Source organism: Brassica napus, chromosome C6 (assembly GCF_020379485.1).
Source record: "Brassica napus cultivar Da-Ae chromosome C6, Da-Ae, whole genome shotgun sequence".
In the NCBI taxonomy this organism is placed as follows: Eukaryota; Viridiplantae; Streptophyta; class Magnoliopsida; order Brassicales; family Brassicaceae; genus Brassica; species Brassica napus.
The window spans coordinates 3795266-3817289 of NC_063449.1; the positions used below are offsets into that span (position 1 = coordinate 3795266).

A 22024-nucleotide genomic window follows, 5' to 3' on the forward strand; every position below is an offset into this window, starting at 1 on the left:
AATTCCAACTCGAATCTCGGGTATGTTGATCTTCTGAACTCCGATGAACTTCCATAGACCGTTAATAGGTGCATCGCATTTCTTTGATATGATGTTGCATCAGAACGTGAGTATAGATGCTTCACTGCTTCTCTATGACTCTCTCTTGAACTCTGCATATATTTGCTTAATACACCAACCGAAAACGCCAAGTCCGGTCGTGTATGAAGAAGATACCTTAAGCATCCTATGATGCTTTGATACGATGTTGCATCAATCTCAGGCTCCTTCTCTGCCTTTGATACTTTCAAACTCGTGTGCATCAAAACGTGAGTATAGTTACATGACTCCATCTTCGTCTTGACAAGTATACCTTGCGTGTATCCTTCTTGTTTGATGTGAATGCCATCAGCTCCTTGCGTTACTTCAATACCAAGATAGTATGTAAGCATCTCGAGGTCTGACATCTCAAAACTTCTTGACATATCATCTTTGAATTGCTTGATAACGTTGAGTGAAGTCCCTGTTACAATCAAGTCATCAACGTATATAGCTATGATCAGAAGCTCCCCCTTCTGTTTCTTTTGATATACCGCAGGTTCCTTGGTGCACTTCGTGAACTCCATCTCCTTGAGAACACGGTCGAGTTTGATGTTCCAAGCTCTTAGAGCAACTGGTGCAAACACTTCGTCGAAGTCTATGCCTTGTTGTTGCACGTAGCCTTTTGCGACTAGCCTTGCTTTGTATTTGATCACCGTTCCATCTCCACTCCTCTTGATCTTATAGATACACTTCAAACCTATCGGTTTCACACCTGCCGGCTTCTTGACAAGCTTCCAGATCTTGTTTTTGATGATAGATTCGATCTCTGCCTTCATTGCATCGATCCAAACTTTTTTTACTGTAGCTTCGATGTAACTTTCTGGTTCACCATCGATGGTGAGCAAGAGTCTGCCACTTTCAACTTCAGCGAGTAGGATGTAATCATCGAACCGCTTTGGTTTTCTGATGTTACGACCATATCTTGATGTTACACGCGGGTCTTGGTTTGCATCGTTGTTCTCTACTACTTGCTCTTGTTCATCTGCGTCTACAGCTTCTTCTTCTTCATTATTGTTTTGCTCTTCGTGGTGTTGGTGATCTTGATGCTCATCACCATCTCCTTCTTCGGTAACATCGATATGAGGAAGCTTGAATGATCCTGGTTCTTCCTCCACGTTTGTTGATAGTGTGTACGATGCGGTGAGATGTCTAGTTACATCGTTTTCTTCACAAAAACGAATGAACTCAGAAGATGTGAACTCTCCTCCTCTATCGGTGCGAAAAGTCTTGAGTTGTAGCTTCGTTTGATTCTCCATGTACTTCTTGAACTTTTTGAACCGATCGAACGCTTCACTCTTCTCTCTTAGCAGCATCATCCACATATATCTTGAGTAATCATCAATTAAGACAAATACATATCTATTGTTTGCTGGTGTTGATGGTGATATCGGACCGCACAAGTCACCATGTACCAACTCCAATGCGTGTGATGCTCGATACTTTGCTTTAGGCGGGAAAGACTTCCGAGTTTGCTTCCCAACTAAGCAGGCGCTACATACATCTTTCTCGTGTATCACCTGAGGCATCCCTACTACCATCTCTTTGTCTACCATATTCTTCATGACTCCAAAGTTCACATGTCATAGCCGTGCATGCCACGTCCATGTAACATCAGTTTCTAGTATTTGAAGACACTTCGGATATTCAACCTCCATTGGCGTTTTGTACAATCGGTTTGGTTGCCTTGCGACTTGTACTAATAGCCTTCCACGGGGATCTTTCAGCATCAGTAAGTCTTCTTTCATATTAACCTCACAACCCATCTCGGTTGCTTGTCCAAGACTTATGATATTGTGTTTAAGACTTGGGATGTAGTAGATATCTTTGAGTGCTCTTCTCTCCCCTGTTTTTCCGATGAACGTGATCGTACCTTTCCCAACAATCTCGACGTTTGATCCATCACCGAATTTGACTTTGCCTTTGATGCTCTCATCTAGGTTTGAGAAGAACTCTCTCTTGCCTGTCATATGGTTACTTGCACCATTGTCAAGGTACCATATACTCGTATTTCCATCGCATTCATCAAACCTCTTAGGAAACACTCTCTCTTCGTTGAGGAATACTACTTCATGCATATATAATGCATCTGCTTCTTGTGTTTCCGTTAGGTTAGCTTCTTCTCTTGGTCGTGTAGGACAATGTGACACGAAGTGCCCCATCTTGTCGCATCGCCAACATCTAACCTTAGAGTAGTCCTTCTTGGTCTTGTCTGAAGCTTCTCCTCCTTTGTTATGACCATCAGAACCATTGGACCTTCCTCGTCCTCTTCCTCTTCCTCTTCCACCATAACCTCTACCTCCGCATCTTCCTCGCGAGTTGCTATGGCTTCCACGACCTTGTGCATCATTCTTTACAAACATTAGCTTCGATTGATCTTCATCTTGGGTTTCTTCTTTGATGCGTTCTTCGAAAGCCTTCAATCTTCCAACAATGTCTTCGAATCCCGTTGAATTTAGATCCAACACTTGTTCTAACGAAGCTACGATGTGAATGAACTTCGTTCTTGGAAGTCCCTTCAGAAACTTCTTTACCAGCTTTGATGCTTCCATTATCTCTCCTAACGCGGCTGCTCTCGATGCTAAGCCTGAAAGTTTTCCTGCGTAGTCATCCACCGTGTCTGTGTCTGTCATCTTCAGTTTGTCAAACTCAGACATCAAAGTTTGTAACCTTGCTTCTCTCACGCGATCAGCACCTAGGTTACGGGATTTGATAGCTTCTCAAATCTTCTTCGATGTATCATGTTCTCCAATCTAAAGTATTAGCGCCTTTGGGACTGATTGAAAGATTAGAGCAATCGCCATATTGTTCTTCTTTGCATTGTTACTCCCTGGATCAATCATATCCCAAACTTCGTATAAACGAAGCATCACTTTCATTCGCATCGACCATACGGTGTAGTTGGTCGATGTTAGCATCGGACATCATATGTCCTTCTTCATCTCAAGACCTTTATCACGTGCTTGAGAATCGTCTCCCATGTTTTGATCGAAGTTACAACTCCTCTTGTAAACGACCTTCGAAACCTGGAGCTCTGATACCAATTTAAAATTGCACAAACACAAAGATTATAAGAACTTCACTTCTTATTAGATTTAGAAACTCTCTCAAAACTAAACCTTTCAATGTGTTTCTCTTGATGGAACATCTCTCCATGAGAACTCTTTATATAGGAAGAAGCTACATCTTTTCCTAAGGGCGAAGATACATCTTTTCCTAATAATAATATGGAAACATTCATAAGCTCGATATGTTTTCCTTTTTCCTTAACCCATCAACTTCACTTTAATGAGTTAACTTAATACTCAAGTTAATTGAAATTATCCAACAACCCTTTATTATTCTATCTACTTAGCATATGCGTTTGATCAATCAATTCAAGGCTTCAAGCATGCTACTTTAATCCAAAAATAACAACGTGGAAATTGTCAAATATATTATATATATCAACCAAAGTGGCGTGGTCAAAGTGTCGTTCAAGTGCTACAAGCCTTGTCACGTGGAATCAAGGCAATTCGTTATTGGGCAGAGAATTCCTAGAGGAGTTATTAAATTTTGAAATTCCATTCTTATTGGTTCGTGAATTTTTAAAATCTAAATATAATTCATTGTTATTGGAGTGATGATTTTTAAATTTCACTCAAAATCTTTTTTTATTGTAAAAGTTTAGTTTCGTTGATTTTAAGATTCTATTAAAATCTATTGTTATTGGGATGTAAATTTTCTTTGTTTTTACTCATAGTACTCAACTTTGAGAATATCATCTATACCCATAAGATTTTTGAAATCAATGTACTAAAATACACTCACATACAAAAACGCAAATTGAAGAATGAAATAATGTACAAATCACAATTTTAGCATAATACAATTCACAACTTAAAAAAATAGAAAAAAATATTAAAAATTTAAAATAAAAATTGTAAAAATAGTTTTAAAAAGCACTTTCGTATTATTTAATTAAATATTTCAAAAATAATAATTCAAAATTTTTTTACCAAAATTCAAATTTAAAACATATATTTCGAAATTATATAATTTTTTTTAATTATTTATATATCTATAAAGTAAGAAGTAGAAATTAATTTGTTTGGTCATTTTATTTCTTGAGATATTTTTAGTGACAAAAACTTTTTTAAAAGTTGTTTAAGAATTGTCTAATTTGAAATGATTTTCTTTCCTTTATTTTCTACCACCATTAATTTTTTACTTTAAAAGTTAATAACAATCAATAGAATTCTATACACAAGTAATGAAAATCTATGTAAAAGTATTTGATAAAATTTGTTAAATCTAGTTAACTTGTAAAATTTTCTCAACTATTAAAATCATCAAATTTCACAGAAATTTATGTTCCAATAACCCTTTTAAAAATCATTATTTTAAATTTTCTTTTATCAAGACATTTCAAGTGACAAAACGTTTACCTACTTCAGAGTTCAGATCTTTATCCAGAACTGTTTTCAAGTTGCCAAAAAGTAATTGTTTTTTTTATCAACAAAGTAAATATTTTAAGAAACAACGAAGAGCACCTCCAATGGGAAGTTTTACCCATTAAAATTATAAATATGAATGTGTGTAAAAGTTTTAGAATTTTTAGGTAGGGGTTCTACACTATCTAGTGGACCCCACAACTACATTGATGTTATGAGTTTTCAAGGCTTCTAAGACAAATGTTGTAGTATAAATGATTGTCGAACCAGTTCTGAGGGATATCAAAGCACCGAGAATGCAAGTACTCACTTAATCTAAGTGCAACCAATGATTTAGATGGTTTTAAACTACTACTAATACTAGAAATCAATTACAGAATGATACTTTCTTGACTAAGGGAAAAGAGAACTCATGGACATAGGGATTAGACCTTGGGTGATCAAGTTTCGAACTAAGGAAGGCAAATGATCAATCAAACTATCGACCTTAAGCTTAGACACAATTCTAAGCAAGCTCTATGTCTAGATAAATGCTCATTTGCTAACATATCTCAAACATCAAATGTATTTGGTTGAATAATATGAAAGCAATCATTACTAACAAGTTTATTAGCTATTTTAGCACCTTTAACAACAAATGTCTTTGGCAAAGTATACTAAAAGCCTAGGAGAGTTGTCTCAGGCATTTCATCAAACACCTTTTGGGAGGGAAATGCCTATCGATCAACTTTTGAGTGGCCAACTCAGAAGATGCATTATGAATACTCTACTAGCAAGGAACAAGAATGATCTACACTAAAACATCCTAGAACTAACCTAATCACCCTTAATCTTCCTAACCCTTGAATTCAAAAGGTGATTACTCACTAATCTCCATGATTCCTCTTAAACCCATATTGGATTTCAGATTAATCATGTAGAGAAATAGATGGGAAATCAACAAGAACACAAGATGAAAGCAATGAAATCTGAATCAAAAGAAGTTTTACTAGTTGTTCTCCAGAAAAAAAGATCCTTCTGCCTGGTGGCTACCAAAGGTACTTAAAACATAGGTTTAGAAAATGTAAAACGTGCATAATGAAATGACCAAAATGCCCTTGAGAAAACATGAATTCGGCCAAACAAATAGACGCGGAGCGACCTCGGCACGTCGCTGCGAGAGGTCGCTCCCGGGTCGTTTCTTCGCGAGCGACCTGGCTGTGTCGCTCCGAAGACGTCGCTCCCGGGTCGTCTCCTTGCGAGCGACCTGGCTGTGTCGCTCTGAAGACGTTGCTCCCGGCTTGCTCAGAAACCATAAACGCGAGCGACCTTAGGGTGTCGCTCTAGGAGGTCGCTCCCGGCTTGTTCGTCGCTCTCACATCGACACAACCCGAGCGACCTCTGGGTGTCGCTGTGGTGAGGTCGCTCTAGGAGCTGGAGCGACTTCGCCTTGTCGCTCCAGGAGGTCGCTCCGAAGCGTAAATGGCGAGCGAGTTCATGGCGTCGTTCCGGTAGGTCGCTCCCATGCATTGTTCGTCTAATGATCACCTTAATCACCTCTTTTGAGTTCCAAACGCACCCAAATGTCTCCAAAAGTTCCATGTGGTACTCCAATACATAATAGAGACATATGTATGCAAAATGCAAACTAGACATGGCTAAATCTTAATCTATATGATGAAAATGCACATGAATAAATGGATGCAACAATGTAAATATGCAAGATATCATACATACACATATATAATATATACATACATATTTATTCATATTTAGTATTCCAAAGGGTAGAATCTTAATTGGAAGTGCTCTAAGAACATGCGCATTGGTCAAAATTTGGGAGGTTCTTGTAATTAAAATTAAAAAAAAAATAATTAGAAAGCAAATGCAAAAAAAAGAGAGAAAGAATGATCGATTGTTTATAAAGAGACTCAAGTCTCTCATTGAAGGATTTTTCTCCATGTGTCAACCTCCAAATGCTCTAATTATTAAAAGGATTAAAAGATATAATTACCATAATATTTTATTTTTGTTGAGAGACTCCACCATGATACATCCATTGCTGATGCTCTAATGTATGACAAAATGAAAATGATAGAACGAAAAGAAAAAGAAAAAGAGACGCTAGTCTTTCACTCATGACTTGGCCATAATTTTAGGAAATTAATAAGCTACTAGGTGTTTGCCCGCAATTTTGCGGGTAGTTATATTATATAAAAAAATATATTATTTTTATACTGTTATAATTTTTGAATAATAATTAGAAATTTAAAAATTTAATTTCAAATATTTGGATAGTCAAAAATTTCAATATATATTTTTAGAAGATATGTGAGATTTAAAATAACCTTAGTCATTAAAAATCTTTCTCTTACATAAAAAATATTATAATTAATTCATATAACTGGTTATAGAATTACTTTACATTTTATTTTAACACATGAAAAACCGAAAATACTCTAGCTCTCAAGAGGAAAAAAAAAGTGTATATTTTTTTTGTGTAACTCCAAAATGACCAATACATTGATTGAAATTTTTTATCATGAAAGGTCTTTTGTAAACGGTTTTGTGTTGGCTTCAAAAACATAAAAGTTATAATAATTCATTACCTACAAATATAATTCTTTTATATACTAATATATAACCATTAAATTTATTTCTATTAAAAGTGCTAAAGTATTCTATTAATTATATATAACTAATTGATAAAAATAAAGAAATTGATAAAACATATATATTCTTTCTCTAATTCCACAATTAGTTACCATAAATTATTATTTGTAATATCATTTGTGTTAATTGATAATTTGTATTAATTAGTTCTAGAGTTACTTTTTATTTTTAGATCTGATTAAAATAATAACTAATAAATGTTAACAATCAATCAAATTATAACTATTTTTAAAAACTTAACCTATTAAAGACACATAATAAAAAGTCAATTAAGTGACTTGTCAATTAATATATAGTAGGATTTATCTCTTTAAAACTACGGATAAATTTGGTTAAGGTAAACAAAAAAATATGTATTAGGAAAATGGTAGTTTAAGCAATTTCTCTCATAATTTGTTCCAATTCACACTTTCTCACTAATTTTTTAATTTAGTGTTTAACATAAAATTCAAATGGGTTAAGCAAACAAATTCTTCCTTACATTATCTTTGATCATTACACTATTTTATCAAACGCTAATTCATTATACCAAATGTTTTTAATTAAAACTAATCATAGTTTACATATCTTTTAAAATTATTGTTTTAATTTATTTTAAATTAAATTAAAACATACATATTAATTAAATTTGACTAACTAATAAGAAAAAATAATATTTCAATTTTTAAATAACCAAATGTCGTTATTTAAAGCATATATACTTAATATTAGATCCAATATTATATGAAATAAAATGTTTTTATGTGTATAAATTTTTAAACTTTTATTATCGTACATTTTAAAAGCTTATTATAGCGTAAAAAAATACATCTCATTAATTTTTAAATAATTTTTTCTTACTTTCATTATAGATTATATTTTCCATCTTTGACTTTAACAATTGTAGAGATGATCATTTTTATTGAACTTCCTTAATAAATTTATCTTAACATTTTAAAAACACATAAAAATAATTAGTTCACATTTATAGTAACACAAAAAAATACATGTACCTCGACAAACAAATAAAAATTAAATACATAAGAATATATAATACCAAGAACACAACAAACATATTTTATTATTTTTACCTCTTGTTGTTTTATTTATGTCTGCTTTTTCTCCCATTAAAAATAAGCATGCTAATTTTATTATAACCCAAGCTATATGAATTATATTAATAGAGTATTAACTCTAGAAAAATCCCGTGAAAAATACTTTGATTAATATAATTAAATGACTTACCATATAATAAATTAAAATTACCAAATAATATAATTTAAATGACTTGCCATATAATAATGTTAATTCATCTGTTTATTATATGGTAAGTCATTGGAAAATGATTAGGATTTTTATAATTATATATTTGACTGTTTTGCATTCATTTGACACATTTTTATTATATATATATAGTGAATGAGTGAATTTAATTAATATTATTAAGTTTAGATTAATTGATTTTCTAAAATCTATGATTTATTTTATTCACTACTAATATAAACATAATAAAAACCGTTTTTATAATTGTTTCTATAGTATCATATGTATTTATATGTATCTTATCAATTTATATAATGTAATCTAGATATTTAATTATTTTTATAAGAAAATTATGTTAATTCATAAATATTTAAGATCCTTAATTGTATGTTTGGAAACATAGATTAAATTAGGTAATTATATGAATAGTTTACTTTTAAAAACTTTAATTAAATAAATAAAAAACGAAAAACCATCAAACAATCAAATTATAACAATTAATTGGAGAACTCTTCTATGAGCGATACGTGAGCATAAATCATTACTTTTTCTTAATTAATATATAGGAGGATTATCCCTTTTTTTTGTCAACACTTTATATTAATAAAGCCATAACAGGCCAGATTTGAAGACAAGACTAGTTTAAAGAGACCGATTTGAAGACATAATTTAAAATACATGAAGCCCAATTGGGACCCAAACATAGAGATAATGAAGAACTACTGACTAGCACGTGCACTTTATATGGCCATAATTGAACCACGTATCCAATGACATCATCACACGTGAGATTGATTGAGATTTCCTCATCTCTCTGACGTTTGAAGCATCCCCTGAAACTCGCCTTCCAATCTTAGGGTTTGTAGATCATCACGCACAAACACCTAATCACATCTTTGAACCGCCTTAACGCCTTTTGATTATCTCCGGTAATAGGGATCAGCTCGAGAATAACCTCTGGAATATAGAGATGAACGCAGATGATTGAGAGTTAGCTTTCGTCAGAGACTCATCTAACGCGACGAAAACCTCCAATTCTTCAAGCTAAAGACCCTGAACGATCTGAAAATCTTGTCGGGCCTGACAACGAAGAGACTCTGATTTACACTGATTATAGACACAAGCAGAGATATACTGCTAGGTGTAGACACGAACAAGCATAATCCACAAGAATCACGAACCAAATCCGTTTCCCGGCTTTTACGACTTTCCAGAAGAGGATAGAAAGTCAGAAGGAAGCATGCAAAAGGCGGAGGAGATTAGATACAAACAAAAGAAGACCGAAACTACTCGAATATGTAACCGGACAGAGCCGGAAGCGATTCCGATCCAAGATCGGAGTTAGTCAAAAAACAGAAAAACAAGCAAACACGATTTTAGTTTTTTTGAGAACCCTCCAGAGAGAAGTTAGAGAACAACTAGAGAGAGAACTTTTTTAATAAGCTATTATCCCTAAATACTACAACCGGTTACTTCACATAGTTTACAAAAAACTTACAAATCCAAATCGTTTAAAAGTATTTTTAAGGCTCAGAAACTTTGTAGATTACTACAAAGCAAGGAAGTATGGCTTTGGGATTTAACACAGCCAAGTCGTCTAGGTTTGTGTAGACCCCAGCAGCACCCGCAACAGAATCATACGAGCAAGAATCATTTTCATCTTCAGGTGCGTCGCTCTGCCCGCGCCTCACTCTTCCGGCAATCACACGGCAGACAAGCATCGCCCTCCGCTGGTCAAAGCACCTCAATGCATCATGTGCTCTTCCGCTGCTCGCCGTGGTCCTCACACCCTTAATCTCATTGGACCCACTACCTAAACGCAGCGTTTTGGCGTGGAAGCCGTGGCGGATAATGGTGCAGACGCGGCAGCCAGGGATGTTGGAGCAGAGGGAGGTCGAACCACGGGAGCCGAGGGAGCAAGAAACGGTGGTGCAGTGGAAACGGAGGAGCTCGTTGCCGTCGGCGGCTGATCGAGGCTCTTTTCTGGTGGAGGCATGTGCATGGGACTTGACTGCGTCGCGACAGTCTTCAAACCGTTGGATCGTGCGCTGAGTGTTGTGGACTTTTAATATACGTTCGATCTTGTAGAGTGGACCGTCCTTTCGTAACCAGCTAGATTTGAAGATGATGTCCACTATGTTTCTTCCTGAATCCTCTGGCCCTAACTCCGACACTGTTATCAAAATGTAACAACATTATAAAAAATCTTTACATTCTTTTCTTGTGGTTGTTGAGAAGGATATTCTTAAATCTACCATAAGTGGAAAGGAAGCCAAGATCCACAAAACGTGTAACATAACGTCACCAATATAAAGTTGCATTTAAACAAACTAACTTCTTATATTGGTCTAATTATATTTTTTTCAGTTCATATGGTTTATTTATGAACCTACAATATGTTATAAATTACATTTGCTTCCATATTTTCAAATTTCAACAGATATCAGATCAAAACACTAGAACTGTCATTTTAAGATATACTAGATTAAGATCCGCGCCTTGCGCGGAATAAACATTATATATATAAATTATTTTATGTATTATATGTTCTTACATATTATGAAATAATAAATATATATTGAATAATTAAAATTCAGTAACTATTACATATATAATTAAATTGGTGCGAACGTATAAATAAATTTTATTAATCCAAACATTTTTTTAAAAAAATTTGATAGGATATGTAATTAAATTTAAATGATATTAACATACATAGTATATTTTTAATATTAATGTCTGTTTTTTTTTAAATGATGCTTTCTACTCATATGTTTTTTTTATCATGTGTATTTTTAATAGCAAAAACTTTAAATTACTGATAACAAAATTTTCATTGTGGGATTAATAATTTTAGTAATTGATGATTTAAAAAAATTTATCAATGTTAGTTCAAAACTTTTATCAAAAAAAATATTCAAAGTATGTAAAGAAAATAGAACCTTATAATCCCATATATATTAATAGAGAAACGTTTACAAAGTTATAAGCTATAGTTTGTACAAATTTAAAAAGTGTCATGCTGAGTCGTCACGTAATTGGAATGCTAATTTTGTTTACGTGGCAGGTTGATAATCAATTGAGAATTTCGTTAATCCAAAATTAAATTGATAGGGAATGTTATATTATATAGTATGTCCATTATGGACCATTCATTTATCAAATTGAAATTATTATATATTATTTTCTTAAATAAAATCTATGAAATTGCCTATATGACAATTAATGATTTTAAATAATAAAGATTTGCTAACGATATGTATATTTTCTATTATTTTTGTTTAATTATTTATTATTAAAATAAATTACACAATTACATTAATCATATAATCAAAATTTAGATTTTTTTTGTATATGTTGTATATTGAATTTTTCAAAACAAGTATAAATTACTAAAACTGTTATAATAAAATACAATGATTATAAAATCATATGAATAAATAATTTTATTTTAATAGGTGTTTATGTTAATATATATATATATTTATCATATCGTTTAAATTAAACTGTACATCATATGAAAATACATACTTATATTTTGATATCTGCGTTGAACATATATTGAAAAGTTGATATTTTAATTTTTAAATCTACATTGTCTTTTTTAAATGATTATAAATTATTGAAACCACTAAACACTCCACTTTGTAAAAAATCGTTGGTGTAAACTTTTGTAACACAAATATGCAAATAATATAAAATCATATGAGTAGAAACCTCATTTAATAAATATCCATATTAAAAGTATAATATATATATATATATCTATGTTAGTATCATTTAAACTTAATTATATATCATATACGATAAATAAAATTGATTATTTTGATTTATTTACCCTAAAATGATTGTGAATTAACAAGTGTGATCATTTGATTTATATGCGCACGCCAATTTATTACATAATAATAACTGATTTCTTAGTTATTTAATATATAATCATTATTTTATTATTTCATAATATGCAGAAAAATATAAATTAAGTAATAAAAATAAAATATTTATTTTGCACAAAGGCACATATCTTAATTTAAGTATGTATATTTTTAATAATTTTAAATCTTAAACATTTTCTAAATCTCAGGCCAAAACAAAATAACGAAATGTGAATAAACTCAAAAATCAATATTTATATCGAACAATAACCAAAATGAAAAAACAACAACACAAAAATGAGAAAAATATTGAAGATAGATAGGACTAGCACGTGAACGTAAATTTCTCGTAACCATAATTAATTTTTAAATTGCTAAATCATGATATAAAACCGAGATGACATAGTTTCATTGTAACCAAATAGTAGGCTTTAGATTCTTCGGCTTAAACGTTAGGTTCTTATGGGATAAGTGATTTTTTGACCTAAAATATTTTTAAAAATATTATCTAATTAACAAAAAATTTAAAAAAAATTGTTTAAGGGCCAAAAAAATTAATTCGATCAAGAATATAAATTTTATTTTTCCATATGATATTTTTTAAATAATTTTCATATAAATTCACTCTGCGCAAGGCGCATGTCTTATCCTAGTGGTAGATTATGATGCTAATTGTGATGTTGTTTGCTAAAATGTTCTAACCTTAGTACTATCTATTACACTTTCCATTTCATTAAGATAGAAATTTTAGAGAAATTTTTGTTTCACAAAGATAGATTTTTTTATGTTTTCTATAAAAAATTGTAAATTTCAATAAAATTAATTGAATTTATTGAAACACTATCGGTTAAAAAGCATTGAAATTTGATAATTTCAAAAACCGATGCATAGTTAATGTATTTTTTTAATATGTGTAAAAATACCGAAACATTCGTCTTTAAGAAACGGATGGAGTATAATATAAATATGCTGCTGTGCATACATATCCAAAAACGTGCATACGTATCCAAAAATAACGACATGACAAGCCAGATTTATGGCCCCAATTACGAGAAAATAAATATAAAAGACAAACGATGAGACGACCAAAGTAATATTTAATTAATGCATGTTTTCAGAACTAATTAAGAGAAAAAATACAAACAATGAAGTAAATAATTTTATCTTTGATAAAAAGGATTGATCTCACTCTTTTTGGTACAAGATTGAGCTCACTGGAAGGTGAAAAAGAAATCGTCAATATGTTGTTTCATTAATCTAGTTATCGTATGTATTTTAGTCATGAAAATTATAGCATAATACTATTCGGTATACCGCCTGTACAATTATTTATATTATCTTATAATGGCCGGAATACCGCCTATATTATTTATTAATATTTTAATTAATTTATTGGTCGGCCGAGCCGTCATATATTCTATTTATTGTTAACTGGACGACCGAGCCACCTTTATTTTCTGTTTGTTATTAACTGGTCGGCTGAGCCGCCTTATATTTTGTTTATTTCTAATTGGTCGGCCGAGCCGCCGTATAATTTATTTATTATTCTGCATTGACCGGCTGAGCCGTCGCATAATTTATTATCATAACAAAAAATATTTATTCACCATAATTTTTATTTTTATCAAAATTTTATGAAATTTAATAGATTTGATTGATCGTTTAATACGATATTTTCATACTGATTTTCGGTGCACTCGATTTAACCCCAACGGTCACAAAGAAAATTTTTCAAATTTTTACCCTTTTTCAACGGTCATGAACAGTGATTTTCATCTATAAATACAACTCATTCTTCACTTCATTCACTCATCCAAAACATTTCATCTCCTCTCAAAATTTTCAAATCGCCATATTTCGGTTTTTCAATCGCAATGAAGATGAGTCGCTTAGCTTTAATTTTATGTGCGATTTATATTTTTTCGGCTATGTATTTTATTTTTGTTGGAGGAACCACTGATGAATATTTTGGCATTAACATCGCCTTATGTTTGTTTACATTATATTTACTTGTTATTGCTTGTATGATTATTGTAAACGGTTTTTAAATTATGAAGTTCTAATAAAATTATTATTTTGTGTTTTAGAAATACAAATGGCAAACATCGAGAAACTCCAGTTCCCGGCTCTGAAAATAACCGGCGAAAATTATGTCAGATGGGTCACAAATGTGAAACCTTATCTTGTAATAAAAAAGATAACCGAAACGATAAAAGTCGGTAACAAATCGCCACCCGAGCATATAGCCGAAGCAATAATCTTCCTGAAGAAGCATTTAGATGAGAATCTAACTCACGACTGTGGAGACGTTGAGGACCCAGCCGTACTATGGCAAGCCTTGAAAGACAGATTCGATAATCAAAAGGAAATCAATCTCCCTCACGCTCTTGAAGAGTGGAAAACCCTGAGGTTTCAGGATTTCCAAAGGGTTAGAGATTACAATTCCACTATCTTAAGGATAGTTGCACAATTAAAATATTGTGGTAACCTTGTCACCGAAGCAGAAATGCTTGACAAGACATACAATACTTTCCACAAAGAACACAACGTCTTATCCCGAATTTACAGAAAATGTGGGTACACCAAATTTTCTGAATTGATGGTAACACTCATGTTGGCTGAAAAGAACGATGAGTTACTAATCAAAAACCATAATTCCCGACCTACGGGAGCCAAGGCATTTCTCGAAGTGAATGTTACGGCGGTAGAATATTCGGGAAGGAGAAACCAGACCAACCGAGGTCGTGGTCGGCGTTTCAACAACAAACGTGGAAAGCCTTACTATCCTAAAAGTATTAGATCTAACAAATGGGTTAGATCTGAACAACTACCTAAAGGCAAAGAAACCGAAGAGGATACCACAAAGAAAAGTGAGACTGTATGTTACAGATGTGGATGTAAAGGACATTGGTCCTGTACCTGTCGTCCTCCCCCACATTTGTGCAAGTTATATCAAGAGTCCATAAAAGGAAAGGCTAAAGAGGTGAACCTCACGGAAAACGTTGAAGGGACCTCATACCTTGAATCCTCTGATTTCGCAAATGAGCTGGACTAGAATACTCTTGAAGAGTATGGAAATGTTTCTAATAAGACTACTGAATAGTCCTCATTTGTAATGTATAATAATTATGTTTTCAAAGAATAATGTTGTTTTAACAACAATATATGTATAATTATTGTGTGTTTTCTTTATATAATCAATGAATAAATTTCACGTTTCACTTTTGTTTAATGTTTATGATAATTTCAAAAATGGATCAAAACGCAAATGGAACAAAATCTAAGAAAGAGATTCAAGAGATATGTATACTAGATAGTGGAACAACGCACACTATCTTGAGAAAAAATATATATTTCTCAGATATAAAACCAAAAAGAATTATTGTCAATACAATATCAGGTCCTGCAGACGTGATTGAAGGATATGGTAAAGCAAACTTTACATTGCCAAATGGAACAAAAATTTCCATAAATAATGTACTATATGCTCCAAATTCCAGATGAAATTTGTTGAGTTTTAAAGACATATATCGTCAAAGATATGATACTCAGTCTGTAACTGAAAATGGAAAGAATAGTATATATATAACTTCTGATAAATTTGGCAAAAGAAACATATTGGAAAAGTTTCCAGAACTTCCTTCGGGATTACACCATACTTATATCAATGCAATCGAATCAAATTTTATGGTAAAAAAAAATCCAGAAGATTTTAATTTATGGCATGATCGCCTCGGTCACCCGGGCACCACAATGATGCGTAGAATCATAGAGAGCTCACATGGTCATTCACTGAAAATCCAGGAGATTTCTCATGGGAATAAAATGACATGTGTTGCATGTTCTCTAGGAAAATTGATCATAAGGCCATCGCCAACCAAAATTGATAAAGAATCACCAAAATTCCTCGATACTAAAAATTATAAGTTATTTCATGATAAGTTATTTCATAACATCACCAATAGAAATCTTATTTAAATTTCTCGTTACTATAAATTATAAGTTATTTCATAACATCACCAATATCATTATTTTCATTCCTTTTCCATATCTTTTTATTATGGATGTAATTAATAGAAATCTCATGATTATCTTTCGAATCATGATGCTCTGATTCATCAGAGTCCTTATCATTTATTTCTTCCAAAATATTTTCTGCTATTTTGGGTGCATCATATATTTCAGCTTTCTTCTGTTTCCTAAGATTCTTATCCTTAGAACCAATAGGTCTACCACGCTTCAGGCGTGTTTTTGGCTCTCGTGTGTCATCCTCCTTTTCTTGTTCATTTGGCATTTTGATACGAGCAGGAGCATTTGCAGCTGGTATATGAGATTTAGTTACCGTCTTGGTATCTGCAAATGCATCAGGTAGCTGGTTAGCTATACTCTGTAAATGCATAATTCATCGAACTTCTAGTTCTGACTCTTTAGTAGGAGGATCAAGATATAACAATGATGGTACACTCCATTTTATATCACTTCCAACATTTTTGTTTTCTCCCCCTAGAACTGGGAATACATTTTCGTCAAAATGACAATCAGCAAAACGTGCTGTAAAGACGTCACCAGTCTGTGGTTCTAGGTATCTTATAATTGATGGAGAGTCACAACCAACATATATTCCCAACCTTCTTTGTGGTCCCATCTTTGTTCGTTGTGGTGGTGCTACAGGCACATATACTGCACAACCAAAGATTCTTAAATGGGAAATATTTGGTTCTCGACCAAACGCTAATTGTAGTGGAGAATACTTGTGGTATGCACTCGGTCTGATTCGAATGAGTGTTTCTGCGTGCACAATAGCATGTCCCCATACAGAGGTTGAAAGTTTTGATCTCATGATCAATGGTCTTGCAATCAGTTGCAGACGCTTAATTAAAGATTCAGCCAAACCATTTTGCGTATGAACATGAGCCACAGAATGTTCAACTTCAATTCCCGTTACCATACAATAATCATTGAATGCTTGGGATGTGAATTCACCAGCGTTGTCTAATCTAACTTTTTTAATATTATAATCAGGGAACTGTGTCCGCAGTTTGATTATCTGAGTTAGAAATCTCGCAAATGCCATGTTTCGAGATGATAATAGACAAACGTGTGACCATCTACTGGATGCGTCAATTAATACCATAAAATAGTGGAATGGTCCACATGGTGGATGTATCGGTCCACATATATCACCTTGAATTCTTTCAAGGAGTTTTGGTGATTCTTTATCAATTTTGGTTGGCGATGGCCTTACGATCAATTTTCCTAGAGAACATGCAACACATGTCATTTTATTCCCTTGAGAAATCTCCTGGATTTTCAGTGAATGACCATGTGAGCTCTCTATGATTCTACGCATCATTGTGGTGCCCGGGTGACCGAGGCGATCATGCCATAAATTAAAATCTTCTGGATTTTGTTTTACCATAAAATTTGATTCGATTGCATTGATATAAGTATGGTGTAATCCCGAAGGAAGTTCTGGAAACTTTTCCAATATGTGTCTTTTGCCAAATTTATCAGAAGTTATATATATACACTTCTTTCAATTTTCATGTGAGCTCTCTATGATTCTACGCATCATTGTGGTGCCCGGGTGACCGAGACGATCATGCCATAAATTAAAATCTTCTGGATTTTGTTTTACCATAAAATTTGATTCGATTGCATTGATATAAGTATGGTGTAATCCCGAAGGAAGTTCTGGAAACTTTTCCAATATGTGTCTTTTGCCAAATTTATCAGAAGTTATATATATACACTTCTTTCCATTTTCAGTTACAGACTGAGTATCATATCCTTGACGATATATGTCTTTAAAACTCAACAAATTTCTTCTGGAATTTGGAGCATATAGTGCATTATTTATGGAAATTTTTGTTATATTTGGCAATGTAAAGTTTGCTTTACCATTTCCTTCAACCACGTCTGCAGGACCTGATATTGTATTGACAATAATTCTTTTTGGTTTTATATCTGAGAAATATATATTTTTTCTCAAGATAGTGTGCGTTGTTCCACTATCTAGTATACATATCTCTTGAATCTCTTTCTTAGATTTTGTTCCATTTGCGTTTTGATCCATTTCTGAAATTATCATAAACATTAAACAAAAGTGAAACGTGAAATTTATTCATTGATTATATAAAGAAAACACACAATAATTATACATATATTGTTGTTAAAACAACATTATTCTTTGAAAACATAATTATTATACATTACAAATGAGGACTATTCAGTAGTCTTATTAGAAACATTTTCGTACTCTTCAAGAGTATTCTAGTCCAGCTCATTTGCGAAATCAGAGGATTCAAGGTATGAGGTCCCTTCAACGTTTTCCGTGAGGTTCACCTCTTTAGCCTTTCCTTTTATGGACTCTTGATATAACTTGCACAAATATGGGGGAGTACGACAGGTACGGGACCAATGTCCTTTACATCCACATCTGTAACATACAGTCTCACTTTTCTTTGTGGTATCCTCTTCGGTTTCTTTGCCTTTAGGAGGTTGTTCAGATCTAACTCATTTGTTAGATCTAATACTTTTAGGATAGTAAGGCTTTCCACGTTTATTGTTGAAACGCCGACCACAACCTCGGTTGGTCTGGTTTCTCCTTCCCGAATATTCTACCGCCGTAGCATTCACTTCGGGAAATGCCTTGGCTCCCATAGGTCGGGAATTATGGTTTTTGATTAGTAACTCATCGTTCTTTTCAGCCAACATGAGTGTTACCATCAATTCAGAAAATTTGGTGTACCCACATTTTCTGTAAATTCGGGATATATAAGACGTTGTGTTCTTTGTGGAAAGTATTGTATGTCTTGTCAAGCATTTCTGCATCGGTGACAGGGTAACCACAATATTTTAATTGTGCAACTATCCTCAAGATAGTGGAATTGTAATCTCTAACCCTTTGGAAATCCTGAAACCTCAGGGTTTTCCACTCTTCAAGAGCGTGAGGGAGATTGATTTCCTTTTGATTATCGAATCTGTCTTTCAAGGCTTGCCATAGTACGGCTGGGTCCTCAACGTCTCCATAGTCGTGAGTTAGATTCTCATCTAAATGCTTCTTCAGGAAGATTATTGCTTTGGCTATATGCTCGGGTGGCGATTTGTTACCGACTTTTATCGTTTCGGTTATCTTTTTTATTACAAGATAAGGTTTCACATTTGTGACCCATCTGACATAATTTTCGCCGGTTATTTTCAGAGACGGGAACTGGAGTTTCTCGATGTTTGCCATTTGTATTTCTAAAACACAAAATAATAATTTTATTAGAACTTCATAATTTAAAAACCGTTTACATTAATCATACAAGCAATAACAAGTAAATATAATGTAAACAAACATAAGGCGATGTTAATGCCAAAATATTCATCAGTGGTTCCTCCAACAAAAATAAAATACATAGCCGAAAAAATATAAATCGTTCATAAAATTAAAGCTAAGCGACTCATCTTCATTGCGATTGAAAAACCGAAATATGGCGATTTGTAAATTTTGAGAGAAGATGAAATGTTTTGGATGACTGAATGAAGTGAAGAATGAGTTGTATTTATAGATGAAAATCACTGTTCATGACCGTTGAAAAAAGGTAAAAATTTGAAAATTTTTCTTTGTGACCGTTGGGGTTGAATCGAGTGCACCGAAAATCAGTCTGAAAATATCGTATTAAACAATCAATCAAATCTATTAAATTTCATAAAAGTTTGATAAAAATAAAAATTATGGTGAATAAATATTTTTTGTTATGGTAATAAATTATGCGACGGCTCAGCCGGTCAATGCAGAATAATAAATAAATTATACGGCGGCTCGGCCGACCAATTAGCAATAAACAAAATATAAGGCGGCTCAGCCGACCAGTTAACAACAAACAGAAAATAAAGGTGGCTCGGTCGTCCAGTTAACAATAAATAGAATATAAGACGGCTCGGCCGACCAATAAATTAATTAAAATATTAATAAATAATATAGGCGGTATTCCGGCCATTATAACATAATATAAATAATAGTACATGCGGTATACCGACCATTATAGCAAGGTATATATGATACAATAAATTTTACCGAATTGCAGAACGATCGTGCTGATAACGTGTTATGAAATAACTTATAATTTATAGTATCGAGAAATTTAAATAAGAGTAGAATTTAATACCCGTAGGAAGCAAATAACACTAATATAAGGGAGAGAGTTTATTATAAGGAAGAAAAAGAAGATGTAATGGTATCTTACAAATGACCAAAAAACTTCGTATTTATAGAAAAAAAATTACTATGCAAATAGTGACAGTGGGACTCACATCTCTTATTATTTTAACATATGTGTGCGCCTCTTTATTTGAAATTAAGTTTCGTAATAGATCTCGCTTTTTTTTGTTACAAGATTGAGCTCACTGGAAGGTGAAAACGAAATCGTCAATATGTTGTTTCATTAATCTAGTTATCGTATGTATTTTAGTCATGAAAATTATAGCATAATACTATTCGGTATTTTACACAGAAAGAACATCACCATACTTTTGTTTAAAATCACGCCAAATTGCATAAATTTACTTACCATAAATGTTTGAGCTCCGAATTATAAAGTACGAGGTGTAAAAGAATAATATAAATAATATTTAAAATTAAACTGAAAACATACCGGCATGACGAACTGCTTGATGAATCTCCAAGGTTTCAAGCTTAGGAAAAACTTCCCCACACTGTGGACATGCAAATATTCTTGGTGATATTGGATACCTAGCATCATTTAATCATAAACAAATCCTTTACTAACTAATCTCTCTCTTTATTTCTTTGTAACTAAGTATTTAACGATTTCAGTAATAAGTAAGATAAAATATCGAACCTGCTGGGATCAACAATCATGTGACACTCATAGCAACCTGAGAGTTTTCTGAAGTGCATAGCTTTGGATGATGATGTGTAAGCACCACATCCGTTAGATCTAACTGTAGAAGAAGATCCACGAGTGGCCGGTTTTCGGATCAACAACCCACCATCTTGACCAAGGTTGCTACTTTCCGGCGAGTGATCTGAGCGGTGAATCACGCGGGCATTCCCATAAATAACATCACTGAACTTACACAAAGAAGAGCCACAAGATGATAACGTAATCTTTGATGGGTCATGCACTCGTGGACCTTCGATTTGTTTGCAACTTAGGAGGTTCTTTATCTGGCTCCATGAAGACGATGACGATGATGATACCGTCTTCTGCTTCAGCTTTTGTGTTTGCTTTAGGGTTTGCGTCTGAGGAGGCTGGGTAGACGTTTTCTTGTTTCCGTTCTTCTTCTTTGAGTCTGAAGATAAACGCGTTTGCGACTTGGTTTGGGCCGGTAAGAAAGGAAGAGGGGCCATGAAAGAGTGAGGAATATCGAAGACAGTGAAAATAGATTGCACTGTCGATAATATATAGAATATACGATAACGGAGAGAGAGTCTTTGTTGTTTTGCTTGTGTTTTTGGTGGGAAGGGGATCCGAGAAAACAAAGTGATTGAGTGGGAACAAACTGTTCCATATAAGTGATCCATACATTTGTATAGAGTTTGGTTATTTATACCAACTTTATTTAATCTTAATTCACGAAGCACACAATAGTTGATAGTTCTACTCGCATCCAACCATACAGAACATCGACACAGATCCAGATTTAGATATTGGTGTAGTGGCAATTTGCTTTCGTCATAGAGGAAACAAATTAGTTTACATATTTTTATTGGAGTAGGTGACATCAACTACA

The 22024-nt window shown here is 33.0% G+C and overlaps 1 protein-coding gene across 1 annotated transcript; it reads right to left on the minus strand.

Annotated features, from left to right (window-relative positions):
• Positions 1-9764: 9764 nt before the first annotated feature.
• On the minus strand, positions 9765-21809 carry LOC106449724. The gene is made up of 3 exons (XM_013891436.3): positions 21130-21809; positions 20923-21020; positions 9765-10578 (listed from the first exon to the last, which is right to left on the minus strand). Exons 1-3 carry the CDS (start codon positions 21639-21641, stop codon positions 9929-9931), a joined length of 1260 nt encoding a protein of 419 aa, XP_013746890.2. The 5' UTR covers positions 21642-21809; the 3' UTR covers positions 9765-9928.
• Positions 21810-22024: the final 215 nt, after the last annotated feature.